Here is a 15,838-nt window from a genome sequence, read left to right as displayed (position 1 = left end):
GCTTGTTTGGAGAGCTTTTATATAAAATTTCTGCAACAAGAATCACTCTGAGCTCACTCATTTCACCTCATGGAGTAGGTTACCAGCAGTCTTGAAACCAGGATTTCTTCATGCTCAGGCAAGATTTTAATGTTCACTTATGATTTTGAAACAATACCATGAGTCCACCTAAATTGTGTATATTTTCTACCCTGGGCTCACCAATTATTGCTTAGTTACCATCCCCTTTTGAAATTGATTTATTACATTTATTTCAAACTTCTGTCACATTTGTTAATTATACGTAGGGTGAGAGAATTTGCTTCTACCATGTGTTTCAACATCAAAAGCTGTGAACAACTCAAGTTGCAGCAAGGTGTTAAAGTTATACTATTACCAGCAAGCCAATTTCTCATGAGAAATAAATAGCTCTCCCATTTCCTGGCCCGCCCCACCAACAAAACTCAACGCCTTTTATCACAGCTGTGTCACTGCCTACACAGCAATCACAAATTATTGAGCTTGCAGAAGGTGCTTTTATATGGAAATTAGGGTATTTACATTTCTAAATCTTGCCCCTCCCTGTCACGGTTGCCAAAGACTCACCTTCTTCACCCTGCAGAGACTCACCTACCAACCTCAACAATCTCCATATTACATGTATCTGAGAACTCACCAGTTCTCTAAGGATTTGCCTTTTTGGTTTAAAACCCATGTTTTAATGAAAGCGGCACCAATACGGTACTACTGGCTGAAGACAGCTGACAAATATATGCCCATGACCAGTGTACAGACAGATTAACAGCCTAATTAACATGTCAGACAGGAATGTAATTATACCAAGAGTGGGTAAAAGCAGCAAAGAATCCTGTGGCACTTTATAGACTAACAGACGTTTTGGAGCATGAGCTTTCATGGGTGAATACCCACTTCGTCGGAAGCAAGTACTACTCCAAAAAGTACTCATGCTCCAAAACGTCTGTTAGTCTATAAAGTGCCACAGGATTCTTTGCTGCTTTTACAGATCCAGACTAACACGGCTACCCCTCTGATACAAGAGTGGGTAGTACATGTTATAGCCCAGGGCCTTTGTACTTCAGCACATTGGATCCAGCTTACATAGCTCCTCCAAATTCTGCTACCAACACAATTTTCTCTCTCCTCCCTATCCCAGCCCAGATGAGGCACCATCTTCTTGTCCACCACCACAAGCTGTTGTAAAGTATTAAGATGGTTTAACTATGTGTGAGATCTTAACTCTCTCTTTCCTGAGATGTGGAAGAAATGGAAAATTGTGGCAGTGGGTGGATGGAACATTTTGTGAGTTAGCATATATGGATTCTAGGTGAGAGTTTAAAGTCACCCATGTTTAAAGCCACAAGCCTCCAAATTAAAGGTGAGGCAGAGACTGTCTACACTAGCACTTTTGTAGGTAAAAGTTGTGTTGGTCGGGATGTAAAAAAAAAAAAAAAAAAAAAAAAAAAACCACACCCCTGATCCACATAAGTTTCACTGACAAATGCACCAGTGTAGACAGCACTATGTCGGCAGGAGACGCTGTCCAGCCAATATAGCTACTGCCACATGTTAGGGGTGGTTTAATTATGCCAGTGGGAGAGCTCTCTCCCATCAGCACACAGTGGCTACATGGGAGACCATGCATCTGCAGCGGTAAAGCTGTGCCGCTGTAAGGTCTCTAGTGTAAACATAGCCAGAGACTGTCTTTTTGTTCTGTGTTCATACATGGTTTAGCACAATGTGGTCCTGGTCCATCACTGAGGCTCCTAGGTACTATTATAATAAATAAAGGTTTAAAGGCTATCAATTCATATTCAAAACTATGCAGAGCCAATTTTGTAGATCTCATTTAAACAAGCCAAACATTAAAGTAGTATGTACTTGGTTATAATTTATGGCACTGAATGCAAGACTGGGCATTAAATTTGATGGGTTGTATTATTACATTATACTACTAAACATTTTTCTTTCAATACTAATAAATAAGCCATAATTAAGATGTATGGATACGGGGCAAGTTAGTGTTAAGACTGAAAGTTTAACTCTGGAACTGAGTGTTTTCTTCTCAATTATAATTCTGCATTAACACTAGTTGGCTAGACCATACTTATGTATTACAACAGATGAAAACAGAAAAGAGAGAAATAACCATTATTTACTTGTGTATAACCCACTTAATCACTAAACAGTTTTGGGTTTCCCATTGAAAAATTCAGCCACCTAGGTGGTTTTCACAATAGCCAACCAGAAAGAAACATGTTGGGACTATTACATAAGTAGATTCTCCACACCAGGTAAAAGTGCAAATGTTCTTTTAAAAAAAAAAAACCCTAAGGCAAACACACCCAGCTCATATTGGGTAAATATTTAACCCAGTATTATTTCTTCCTCACAATTCTCAACGCAAGTTCCAGAAAACAAACAATCCAGAGAATCCGAGTGAGAGCCTGACACAAATAAAACAGGAGTACTTGTGGCACCTTAGAGACTAACAAATTTATTTCAGCATGAGCTTTTGTGAGCTACAGCTCACTTCTTCGGATGCATAGAATGGAACACGCAGACAGGAGATATTTATACATACAGAGAACATGAAAAGGTGGAAGTATGCATACCAACTGTAAGAATCTAATCAATTGAGATGAGCTATCATCAGCAGGAGAAAAAAACCTTTTGAAATGATAATTAAGATGACCCATAGAAGGTGTGAGGAGAACTTAACATAGGGAAATAGATTCAATTAGTGTAATGACCCAACCATTCCCAGTCTCTGTTTAAGCCTGAGTTAATTGTATCTAATTTGCATATTAATTTGAGTTCAGCAGTTTCTCTTTGGAGTCTGTTTTTGAAGTTTTTTTGTTGCAAAATTCCCACCTTCAAGTCTGTCACTGAGTGGTTAGAGAGGTTGAAGTGTTCTCCCACTGGTTTTTGAATGTTATGATTCCTGATGTCAGATTTGTGTCCATTTATTCTTTTGCATAGAGACTGTCCGGTTTGGCCAATGTACATGGCAGAAGGGCATTGCTGGCACATGATGGCATATATCACATTGGTAGATGTGCAGGTGAACGAGCCCCTGATGGCGTGGCTGATGTGATTAGGTCCTATGATGGTGTCACTTGAATGGATATGTGGACAGAGCTGGCATTGGGCTTTGTTGCAAGGATAGGTTCCTGGGTTAGTGTTTATGTTGTATGGGTGCGGTTGCTGGTGAGTATTTGCTTCAGGTTGGGAGGCTGTCTATAAGCGAGGACTGGCCTGTCTCCCAAGATCTGTGAGAGTGAGGGATCATCTTTAAGGATAGGTTGTAGATCTTTGATGATGCACTGGAGAGGTTTTAGTTGGGGGCTGTAGGTGATGGCTAGTGGGATTCTGTTATTTTCTTTGTTGGGCCTGTCCTGTAGTAGGTGGCATCTGGGTACTCTTCTGGCTCTGTCAATCTGTTTTTTCACTTCAGCAGGTGGGTATTGTAGTTTTAAGAATGCTTGATAGAGATCTTGTAGGTGTTTATCTCTGTCTGAGGGACTGGAGCAAATACGGTTGTATCTTAGAGCTTGGCTGTAGACAATGGATCGTGTGGTGTGTCCTGGATGGAAGCTGGAGGCATGTAGGTAAGTATAGCAGTCAGTGGGTTTCCGGTATAGGATGGTGTTTATGTGACCATCGCTTATTAGCACAGTAGTGTCTAGGAAATGGACCGCTTGTGTGGATTGGTCTAGGCTGAGGTTGATGGTGGGATGGAAATTGTTAAAATCACAGTGGAATTCCTCGAGGGCTTCTTTTCCATGAGTCCAGATGATGAAGATGTCATCAATGTAGTGCAAGTAGAGTAGAGGCATTAGGGAACGAGAGCTAAGGAAGCATTGTTCTAAGTCAGCCATAAAGATGTTGGCATACTGAGGGGCCATGCGGGTACCCATAGCAGTGCCGCTGACTTAAAGGTATATATTGTCCCCAAATGTGAAATAGTTGTGGGTGAGGACAAAGTCACAAAGTTCAGCCACTAGGTTAGCCGACACAAATAAAACAAACATTCTAAGGCCTTTTCTACACTGCCACTTTACAGCGCTGCAACTTTCTCGTTCAGGGGGGTGAAAAAAACACACCCCTGAGTGCTGCAAGTTTCAGCACTGTAAAGTGGCAGTGTAGATAGTTTTCAGAGTAGCAGCCATGTTAGTCTGTATCCGCAAAAAGAACAGAAGTACTTGTAGCACCTTAAAGACTAACAAATTTATTTTAGCATGAGCTTTCGTGAGCTACAGCTCACTTCTTCGGATGCATAGAATGGAACACGCAGACAGGAGATATTTATACATACAGAGAACATGAAAAGGTGGAAGTATGCATACCAACAGAAAAAGTCTAATCAATTGAGATGAGCTATCATCAGCAGGAGGAAAAAAAACTTTTTGAAGTGATAATTAAGATGGCCCATAGAAGGTGTGAGGAGAACTTAACATAGGGAAATAGATTCAATTAGTGTAATGACCCAACCATTCCCAGTCTCTGTTTAGGCCAGAGTTAATTGTATCTAATTTGCATATTAATTCGAGTTCAGCAGTTTCTCTTTGGAGTCTGTTTTTGAAGTTTTTTTGTTGCAAAATTGCCATCTTCAAGTCTGTCACTGAGTGGTTAGAGAGGTTGAAGTGTTCTCCCACTGGTTTTTGAATGTTATGATTCCTGATGTCAGATTTGTGTCCATTTATTCTTTTGCGTAGAGACTGTCCGGTTTGGCCAATGTACATGGCAGAGGGGCATTGCTGGCACATGATGGCATATATCATGTTGGTAGATGTGCAGGTGTACGAGCCCCTTTTATGGGCCATCTTAATTATCACTTCAAAAAGTTTTTTTTCCTCCTGCTGATGATAGCTCATCTCAATTGATTAGACTTTTCCTGTTGTTATGCATACTTCCACCTTTTCATGTTCTCTGTATGTATAAATATCTCCTGTCTCTGTGTTCCATTCTATGCATCCGAAGAAGTGAGCTGTAGCTCACGAAAGCTCATGCTAAAATAAATTTGTTAGTCTTTAAGGTGCCACAAGTACTCCTGTTCTTTTAGTGTAGATAGTGGAGCTCTCCCAGCACTGGTGCCATGACTACACAGCCACGTTAAAGCGCAGCCGCATTGCTAGTGAAGACATAACATTAGTAAGTTCATTGGCTTGAAAAGCAGAAATCATCTCAGATATTTTCCATTCAGAGTTCAAATCTGAAAACAAATAGACTCCAGCAACACATTAAAAATTAGCCAATACACTGGCCCACATTCAGCCTGAGTCAGAGTTCAGTCCTAGTTGGTTTAATGGGACACAGTCAGATTGAAGTCTGACTAATTTTTAAAAAGTTCAAGATACTCTCAAATAGTGTACCTGTCCTAAGCCCCTTTCCAATTTTGTGTTTTTACAACTGCTTCCCCCCCCCCATGTTTTTCTCTCTCTTGTAGCTGTGAAAAACCTTCACAAGCAACAGGGAGACTGATTGCACATGACAAAAGCTGAAATTGGCTACATGCAGAGAGATGTTGAATGCACAAAGTAAACTGGGGAAAAAAGAAAACTACTGTATTTTTCTTTAGTCTTTCAGTTAAAATAACCTTAGGTGCTACGTGTAATAATAGCAAATTAAAGTCACTTGTGTGAATTTAGGGTACATCTACACTACTCGCTGGATCGGTGGGTAGTGATCAATCTATCGGGGATCGATTTATCATGTGTAGTGTAGATGCAATAAATCGATCCCCGATCACTCTCCCATCAACTGCTAAACTCCAGCTCTGTACGAGGTGGAAGCAAAGTCAACGGGGGAGCCGTGGCAATCAACCCCACACCGTGAGGATGCGAGATAAGTCGAACTAAGATACTTCGACTTCAGCTACACTATTCTCATAGCTGAAGTTGCCTATCTTAGGTTGATCTCTCCCCCCACCCCAGTGTACAGCAGGCCTTAGTAACAGAATCTGAAATAAGAAACACTACACCGGTGTCAGATTTTAGCACCTCATTATTCTTCTAAAATACTACATCATGTAGAATGTATTTGATGAAAGACACATTTCATTTTGAAAAATGTAAGATAGGGGAAAAGTAAGTTAAGTCATAAAAATGATATTCGTGAAAATCAGGTATTTTAAAGGTTAATCATTTAAATGATCCACTTAAACAAACCACCGTGTTTTTGAAGGGGGTACAGACAATATAAGCCTACTGATCAATTTGACTGAGACGCAGTCTGTCATAGGTTTATTCCCCACTTTGAACTTTAGCGTTCACAAGATGGGGACCTGCATAGGCTCCTCTAAACTAAAATTCTAGTTTAGATCTGGTACGCTGCCACCAACTAGAAATTCCAGTGTCTAGTACACTCCCTGTTCCCCCAACCTTTCCCTGGGGAACACAGATCCCAACTTCCTTGGATCTTAACACAAAGGGAAATAATCCATTCCCCCCACCTTCTTCCCCCTCCCCTTGTCCTTGGGAGAGATACCTTGATTCAGACTCCTTGAATCAAACAAAGAGGGGTTCACTTTTTCCCCTTCCCCTGAAAATCCAAACAAACAAGGGAAGAAATCAATCAAGTTCTAAAAAGAAAAGATTTTATTAAAGAAAGAAAAAAAAAAGTACACTATCTCTGTATTTACCAGGATGCAAAAATACAGGGTTTAACTTATAAACCTGGAGAGGCTTTCCCCCCGCCCCTTTCTCAGAATAATCAAGTAACAGCAAACAGAAATAAAGATATTTCTTTAGCAAACACACAATTGCAAATGCAGAAATTAATTATAAGACTAATTCGCCTTTCTAATACTCACTATACTGAATAGAAGAAAATACTTCAGGAAACTTTGGAGAACTTGAAGAATATGTCTGGCCTCTCTCAAATCCAAAGAGAGAACGGCAATCCAAACAAAGGACACAGACAAAGCCTTCCCTCCACAGAGATTTGAAATTATCTTGTCCCTTGATTGGTCCTCTGGTCAGGTGTTCATCAGGTTACTGAGCTTGTTAACCCTTTACAGGTAAAAGAGACTTTAACCCTTAACTATCTGTTTATGACACAGTCGTCTAAAGATCCTGTCCTGTGCTGAAATATGGTGCTGGGGCATACATCTAATGTTTGGAGGAACAGATAGATACTATCACACCGACGTACCTGAGCTACACCATGTCAGGATGGATAGATGATCAACAGAAGAGTCAAAGTGGGAAGAATGTGGTGTGCAGTGAAGCAACAAAAAAAAAAAACTAGTCTCTGCACAAGGGTGGAAGAGATATGGGTCCCTGTGACTACCTTGCCTAAGTAGGATGAAGGTCTGTCTTCTATTTCCTTTAGTAATGAAAGTTGAAGATACAAACATGATTCCGTTACAAGGTCTGTAAAGTCTATTGACCTGCATAACAGCTATAGATTGTGTCATGTTGATTGAAGCCTGGAGGAAATGCCAAAGCCTTTTTTGCTAAGTGGTTTAAGAAGGGTTCTGGGAATTGGGACATCTTGAGTTTTCTCTCTGTGTTGCTGCATATCAAATTTTGGAAAAGACCAATCAGGTTATATGCCTGAGAAATAAAAAGTGAATTAGCAAAAAAATCTGCAATCTTCAAAATATGACAAAAAAAATTTCAAACTAGATTCCAGTCCTGTTTTGAGAGTAGAAAGAATTTGTAGCAACTCAGGGAAGAATGACAGGGATAGGTTTGGATTAAGGTTCCCATTCAGCATCGTCCAGTTCCTCCAACCCATGCAGGTGCCAACTGCTTGCACCAATAATTTATTAATGGTAACGACACCTAAATGCTGGGCACTTTTCAAACATTTAGAAAGGATGGTCCCTGCTCCAAGAAGCCCATGATCTAAGCACAGATGGAGGTTATGGGAATGGGAATAATAGACAATGTGATATGAAATTAAGGAGAAAGGAGACAGTGACTGAGGGAACAGAGCAAGAGGCAGAGAGAGTCAAAGCTCAGATTTTAAATCTGATGTTCCACATAGAAAAGGATTTAGGAGGAACACAAGTTTGGATGAGAATTACATTAGCTTTCCATGCCAAGCAGCCTTAGTGCAAATTCAGTTTTCTCTTTTCTAGTATGAAAGCAAAAACTAAAAATACAGTGGATAAAAACTAAATGCTAAACACCAAAATACTGGTCAACCCAGTAAAAGCAAATGTGAGGTTTCACGTTTCAGTTTAAAGGCAATTATCTCTCTTAAATTTAAATTCTGAAGGATAATTTAATGACACTCAAAAGCAGATTTAAATCCCTATAAACCTGAATTTATAGAATTTATCTTAAGTTCTTTACTGGATGAGACTGCTTTTTTTAATCTAGTGCAGAGTCAGTCTGCTGGGAATTGCAATTCTGATTTCAAGAAGGATTTGGAAAAATCTACCAGACGTATCACCCAAAGAATTAAACCTACTAACTAGCCCTCACTATCCCTGACTCTGGGAGAATGGGAGTTCTCCAAGGAGTTCTTCGTGGACCATACTTACATGCTCCATCTTTCATGCCAACCCTTTGATAGTATGGTTCTGATAAAGCTCCCTTCTCTTTCCATTCCAGAGCTCCCTGGTTGATATGAAGGTGCAGAATGAGGGCCTCTTCATTATTCTACCCCTTCATCGGCCTCAGGGTTGCTGTGAGGGGAGGGGAGGAAGGGGATTTTGCAATCCTGCCCCAACCCCAGCCTCTTCTACCGTGAATTAGAGCCTGCATGCACTAGACTGTTTTCCCATATTGTAGCAACCATGTAAAATTGTTACATGGTTGCTACATGTCTCATTTCCTTTTTCTAGTTAATAAACTTTTAGAAAGTTTATTACAGGATTGGCTACAGGCATTGTCTTTGGTGTAAAATCTAGGGTACCAATTGATCTGGGGCATATGACTGGTTTCTTGGGACTGGGAGCATAGGCGGTGCGTGACTCCTGCATTTGGGGAGGTTGGGCAGGAGCACCAGAAGCTTCCTAGAAGTGGGGTGCCACAGCCCCTATTCCGACCCGACACCCTGACCATGCTCCACCCTGAGGCTCACTCCTGCTCCGCCTCCTCCCCTAAAGCCCCCCTGCTGCTCCCATCTCTTCGCTAGAGCCCTGTGAGGATACAAAATGTATATCCGCAGATATAAATTGGTATCTGCAGAGCTGCCGGGCTCTACCAGGAACCGGGCAAAAGCAACAGTGTGTCGGGCTGCCGCTCCCAGGAGTCAGTGCCCCATGCCGGCACCTCCTCCGGCATGGCCATACTGCTCCCAGCCCCACCAACTTCTTTTTAATAATGAAGATTTATGTTCTGTAGAAATTAAGGCTTAGGTCCACATTCATTCATGAGTGGATTTCTCTCTTTGTGCTCTCCCTCATAAACCCTCATTTCAGATGCAAGAGTATTAGAGTCATACCTAAAATACCCATAATGCAACCTTTCACTTGTTTGTGAGTCGCTGAAAATGTCAGTCATAAAAACTGTCCAATTACAACATCAGCAACGTATAATTTACACTAGTTCATGAGCAAGCCTCCCTCTGTGTAAGAACATTGATGTTTAGGCAACAACAGAGGAGCTATCCTTTACATAAAAAGGGTCATTTAAAAAAATAAAAATAAACATGTGGACTAAGATTTCTTTACAACGGTTTTAGTAGTTTCTTGCTCACAGACACACTCCTGGAAAAACTTTTAAACTCAACTCAGCAGGCTGCATCCGCAACCCCACCAGGCAATGCTCATAGGAATTCAGGAGCATAAACTGAAAGCTAGTTACATAAGTGGAAGACACTGCAGTTTTATTTACCAAAGATAGTTCTAATACAGCACAGGCAGAATCAGTAATGTATCATCACCATTCAAACCATTTGCATTTACTCCCCCAATTTTAGCAGCAAGTAGTTCAGTTCTAATAGAGCTTTGCTTTCTTTCAGAGTACTGAGAAAGGAACAGCTACCATGACTTTTAGAATTGTTTTTATGTTTGAAATCCCCCACTAATGAAGAGAGAAACATTTAGGATTGATGTAAACAAATGGAATGCCTCTATAAACATACTGCTAAGGCAACTCAGAGCCTCACAATACATCTGTCCTTCAGGACAAAGTGCAAAGACAGACCACAGGGAAACTAAACTTACTATGACTACTTAACTACAGGTGCTCTAGCTGACCTATGGACCATGGGTGATCTGCAGAGAGCTGGCTGCTCACATAATGTCAATTTTCTTAATCCTTAAAGAATCCACCCTTCAGCCCACCTCTCTTGCCAACTATTGCCCCAACTCTCTTCACCTTTAAACTTATCAAATGTGCCATTACAACCAATACCTCAACTTCCTTTCCTCCTGCTCACTCATGAATCCCTTTCACTTTGACTTCTATCCTCGCTACTCCATTAAAACTGTTCTCAGAATTTCTATCTATTTTGCCCAATCTCAGAGCCTCTACTCCCATCCTCATCCTTTTAGACCTCACATCTGCTTTTGACACTGCTAATCACATTTTTAAAACCTTGGTCTTCCCTCGTCCATCATGACTTGTCCTCACTTGGTTCTTCTTCTTCTACCTCTTTAATCTTACCTTCAGTGTCCCATTTGGAGTCCCCTCCTCCTCTATCCATATGAGTCACACAGGACTTGATATATGGCCCCTTCCTATTCTCATTTTACAAGCTCTCTGGGCAATCTCATCTGCCCATCCGGTTTTGACAATCGTATGTCAATGACTTACAGCTCTCCCCTGTATCAAGTGTTGGACTGCAGCTTGTCTCTCTGACATCTCTTGAAGATTACACAGTCAACTTAAACCTAACATGGCCAAGACAGAATTCTTGACCTTTCTGTCCATACCCTTCCCTTGCTTTTTGTTCTGTTACTTTTGCCATCAATGTGAGCCTCTTCCACCCATGTCATCTTCACGCAAACCTCTCCATGCCTTCTAGCACACCACCTTTACCCAAGGAACACCCTCTTTGAGCTGATCCATCAGCTAACCTCTCTTCCCTCAAATCCAATCTCATAACCCACCTCTATAGTTATAGGACCCACCTCGATTACTTATCAGCCTATTATACTCCAGGTGCTTACAAATTGATTATTTAATAATTTTTCCAATATCTTTCTATGTATCAAAGTTGCCTGACTGCTCTATAATTCCTTGGGTCCTCTTTGTTCTCCTTTTTAAAGATAGGTACTAAGTTTGCCCTTCTCCAGTTCTCTGGGACCTCACTCATCCTCTATTAGCTCTCAAAGATAACCATTAAAATAGTTCCACGGTTGCTTCAGCGAGTTTCTTAAGTACTGTACCATAAGATGAATTGCACTAGGCCCTGTTGACTTAAATACATTTAATTTATCTAAATATTCTTTAATATTTTCTTTCCCTATTCTGGTTTAAGTTCCTTCCCCCTTGTTGTTGCTAATAATCATCAACCACACTCCTCCTTCAGGCCCACCTCTTCAAGCATTCTATGCTTCTTATATCCAATAATTCCTTCACTCTCCTTCTGATTTATTACCCTTGTGTGGGCACAAACCACTGTGTTTGTTTAATCTTTATAATTTAAAGTGTAATTTCTTTGTCAAGGTGTCTTATCTGTTTGGGAAGTGATATGTAAACTTACTGCCTTATGTGCATTTGTGTATGATTATTATTAATCGTAAACAGATTTCTAAATGTGTTCAGAGTGCTAGTGAAATGCTTCAAGAGAATATTTTTATTACTTGATTGCCAGGATCTCTACTCACAGGAAAACTATGCTAGTCATATTATACAAATGTAGAGAATTTTTACCAGCAAAACAAAATCAATGGAAGCTTTACATAAAACTGACTGATGCAAGATTGGTGACCCTGGGTGCTATTTCAACATTCTCTCTTACTTACACCAAGATACATTCAGGGACAGAAGTGTTGGCCCAGTGTGGCCTTCTGTATGTAAAGACACAGTATACAATGAGTGCTCTTAAGAAAAAAATGCTGATTTTGCCTTGGTTAAATAGGTATTATTACCTTAGTATTTAATATCCCAAATAATATGGGCCTGATTCAAAACCCATGGAAGCCAATGGAAAGACCCATACAGATTTCAATGCTTGGTGTATCAGGCCCATACTAAGGGCTTGTCTTCATGTACAGCACTGTAGCAGTACAGCTGCACCAGTGCAGTGTGCCATTGTAGCATGTTAGTGAAGACACTATTATGCCGATGGGAGAGCTTCTCTCGTTGACATAGCTACCTCCTCTTGCACCGGGGGATTAATGATGCTGATAGGAGAAGCTCTGCCATCCGTGTAGTAGCATCTTCACAAAAGAGTTACAGCAGCACACTGCACTGGCGCAGTGTTGTATAAGACGACAAGCCCTTAGTATAGGCCTGATACACCGAGCATTGAAGTCTGTATGGATCTTTCCATTGACTTCCATGGATTTTGGGTCAGGCCCATATTATCTGGGATATTAAATACTCAGTTCTCCTGTTGTCATAGCACTGTCTACACCGGGGGTTAGGTCAGTATAACTGCATCACTCAGGGATGTGGATTTTTCACACCCCGAGTGACGTAGTTATACTGAAATAAGTTTGTAGTGTAGGTCTGAGGTAAGATAATGGTAGTCATTTAAGGCAGTCAGCAAATTTGCAAGGTGACCACTGCAGTTCTAACATATAACATAGCTTTATAAAAGAGCAAAATTGTGAAGCGGAGTTGGGTTCCATCAAAACAAAACATCAAACAAAAAATCCACACAAGACATCTATTTTGCCTACACACAACCCATCAGAATTCAGTTTTGAGTCGGTTTATGTAGCTCACAATTCTCTGCTTTGCAAATATATCTGGTATTGATGGGGGCTCTTCAGTCTCATTCCTTAAAAGGTTAAATGAAGGAACAAACTACAAATAGAAACCCCATCTTAGAGGGCCACTGTTCTGACGTCACAAATTTTTTATACACCAAAAATATAAAACTGACGTATGGTAAGTAACATTTCATTGCAACTTATCGGTCTTACATTACCCTTTTCTTCCCTCCTCCCTTACTTTTAAAATCACTCAAATTGGCAATCCACCTTTTTGGCTTTTTGCATTCAGTGCATCATTTGCTGACTAACAATTCATTTTAGAATAAGTATTTTTGTATAAGAATTAAAAAAAACATTTTGTGATGCACAAAAGTTATAATGAGCACATCCTTGAATCTCTGTTTCGCACACAATCCTAAAATATTGACTCTGTATGTTTATTTTGTTACTGGGTTTGCAGCTAAAAGAAATAATATACATCATCTTATTTAGTTATACTTTTTAAAAATATATATATCAAAATGCAACCATGCTAAATATCTGATGAATTTGTAAAAGGGAGGTTGGTTCAGAGTGTTTAAGGGATGGGCTATAAAATGGTTTGCTTTTAATGGCAACACTTCCACAGAGGAACAAACACCCCAAAAACATTCTGCTGCAAATGACTAATTTATAAATAAAGAAGACTCTACCAATGCTCAATGCCCCTCTTTACTTATTGGTCACAGGGAACACGGAACAGAATGTTATTAGGACAGCTTTGGGTAAGATGATCCCTACTTCTTTGAGCAGTGATCTCTACTTGCCATTGATGAAGCATGTCTCTCAAGTCTTAGCTCCCAAAGTAGTTTTGACGTGGAGATTTGCTGGCATGGGATTTGAAACCAAAATAAATCGTGATTCTACTCCCCTCTTCAAGAGCATAGGGACAGGAAAACATCACACCTCCTCTACTTTCCATGCACACTTCCCATTCCAACTATGCCTGGGACCATCACAATCATATCAGGAGAGGTTTCAAACGTGTCAGTCAACTGTCAATCTAAGGATTTAGGTGCACTAGATAGTACCTCTGCCTCCCATTCAATTGTGACTTTTCCAATTCACAATGGAACTTGATGGCTGGAATCTGGAATAGCCTAATGGTGCCTTTGAGCACACATAGTTAAAAGGGAGGCAGGCAGCAGCAGACTGAAGCTCCAGAAGAGAAGTTCATCATTGTCATAGGGAGGGGAACCCTAGCAGCACTGAACAACGTGGGCTGGGAAGGGAACTAGTGGGAAACGAGCTACCATCTCGAAAACCACTTGCAGGAGTGGTACAGCACTCTGTCCTACTTACCCATGTTGTACCCATAGGGTGATTCAGTGGCTCCATCCTGCAGGCTAGCCAGGATCTCTCCTTTGCCCACGTCGCTGTCCCCCACCAGCAGAAATTTCAGCAAGAAGTCATAGGCTTTCACCGGGCTGCCCACGTGGCTCATCCTCTTTTTCCTTACCCCCCGAAAAAAATCTCTCCGGCGAATCAGCTCCCAGCGCCCATCACGGGAACCCGGGAGGAAAAAAGTCACCGTGGCAGCAGCAGCAGCAGCAAACAGCAACAGGAGACAAACAGAGGCATGTTCAACAGCACCGCCGCTCAGGGCAGGCTGCAATGGGGCAGGGGGCACCAGCCACGCAGGGCGGAGGTAACAGGTGGTGCAGGGCTAGATACTGCGACATGAAAACGCATCTGGCGCCCGGGAACGGTCTCAGACTGCGCGACCCTGCTGGGCCTGGGGACACTCGCTACAGCCCAGCTTCACACAGGCACGGGGGCTGGCTGCTGTATCACAACACAGGCAGCAGCAGCAGCAAGGGAGGTGGGGACGCGCGCTCTGTGGCGCTGGGGGTCCACCAGCGGGGGGTAGTTACTGAGCAACGGGGACACCCCTCATGTCATGACGGAGCAGAGGCAGGCGTCTGTCGCCACAGGAGAGGGGGTGACGACCTATCCTGGAGACGGGCAGCCGCGGGGGGTGGCCCATGGACGGGAGGAGGCTCCTGCTGTCGGAGGGGTCACGGGACAAGCCCGGGCCAGAGCGGGATCCAGGCGCGGGGCTCCGAAGTGCAGGTGCGCGACGCCCCGTCCCGGCGCCACCGCCCTGGCTCCCCAGGGGATCGGGGCAGTCGGTGCCCAGCCCGGGCTGGAGCTCGATCCCTCCGGCCGCGAGCGAAGCGCGGGGCTGGGTCTCGCGCTGCTCCTGGCCGCGATCCTAGGTCCCCGCTGCCTCCCCTCAGCGCAGCGAGCTCGACACTGCAGTGACCCAGAGTCTCTACCCCCGCTTTGCCCCAGCACGCAGCACCGTGACAGCAGACCCAGCCCCACCCAACTCGGCTCCCATTGGTGCCTCAGGATCCTGGTCCCCGCCCACCTCTTCTTCTATTGCAGCACTGCACTAAGGGCCACGCCCACCTCTTTTGCCATTGGGCAACGGGTCTCCCAGCCTCGCCCGCCTCTTCTTCTATTGGGAGATCGAAACCCTCAGCCCCGCCTTGCTCTTTTCCCATTGGGGGCAGAGTATTCGGAATCCCGCCTCCTCTTGTTCCCATGGGGGCACAGCGCCTCAGTTGCTAGGCTAGTTCTCCCGCGCTATTGATGCTGTGGCCCGTCGATCACGGATTTCCACGCCCCCTGCAGGAGCGGGGCGGCCTCTTTCATTGAGAGTAGAGTTTTAGGAGTATTTAAACTGGAGCAAAGGCCTTGAGTTCGAACCCAGCCCCCACCCCTAGGATCCCAGCCTATTCCCACGCCAGCGATTTGAGGCTGCAGGAGGCTGAGCCCATTCACAGCGAAGTTGGGCCCCATGCAGCTGAGGGGTTTGTGCCTGCAGCTATTGGCTTCAACAGAGCCCTACTCTGAGTGCTGGGCAGTGCAGCGGGTATGAGTCAATTCCTGAAGGGCTGGGTACTGGCTACTTTTCTGAGCGCCTCCCATCGCTAGTGTGACATATTACCCCATTCCCCCCTGCCCTGGTAGGGTGACCTGATGTCCCTATTTTATAGGGACCAT

General features: G+C 42.9%; 1 protein-coding gene across 1 annotated transcript in view; it reads right to left on the bottom strand.

Annotated features, from left to right (window-relative positions):
• Nucleotides 1-15,098, bottom strand: part of RAB40B (RAB40B, member RAS oncogene family) — a 51,610-nt gene extending 36,512 nt beyond the window's left edge. Inside the window, exon 1 of the mRNA XM_044982912.1 lies at nucleotides 14,129-15,098. Coding sequence (XP_044838847.1) covers nucleotides 14,129-14,270 — 142 coding nt within the window. The 5' untranslated portion in view covers nucleotides 14,271-15,098. The remainder of the gene's footprint in view (nucleotides 1-14,128) is intronic.
• Nucleotides 15,099-15,838: the final 740 nt, after the last annotated feature.

This window comes from Mauremys mutica, chromosome 12, assembly GCF_020497125.1.
Source record: "Mauremys mutica isolate MM-2020 ecotype Southern chromosome 12, ASM2049712v1, whole genome shotgun sequence".
In the NCBI taxonomy this organism is placed as follows: Eukaryota; Metazoa; Chordata; order Testudines; family Geoemydidae; genus Mauremys; species Mauremys mutica.
This window is presented reverse-complemented; position numbering and strand designations above follow the sequence as displayed.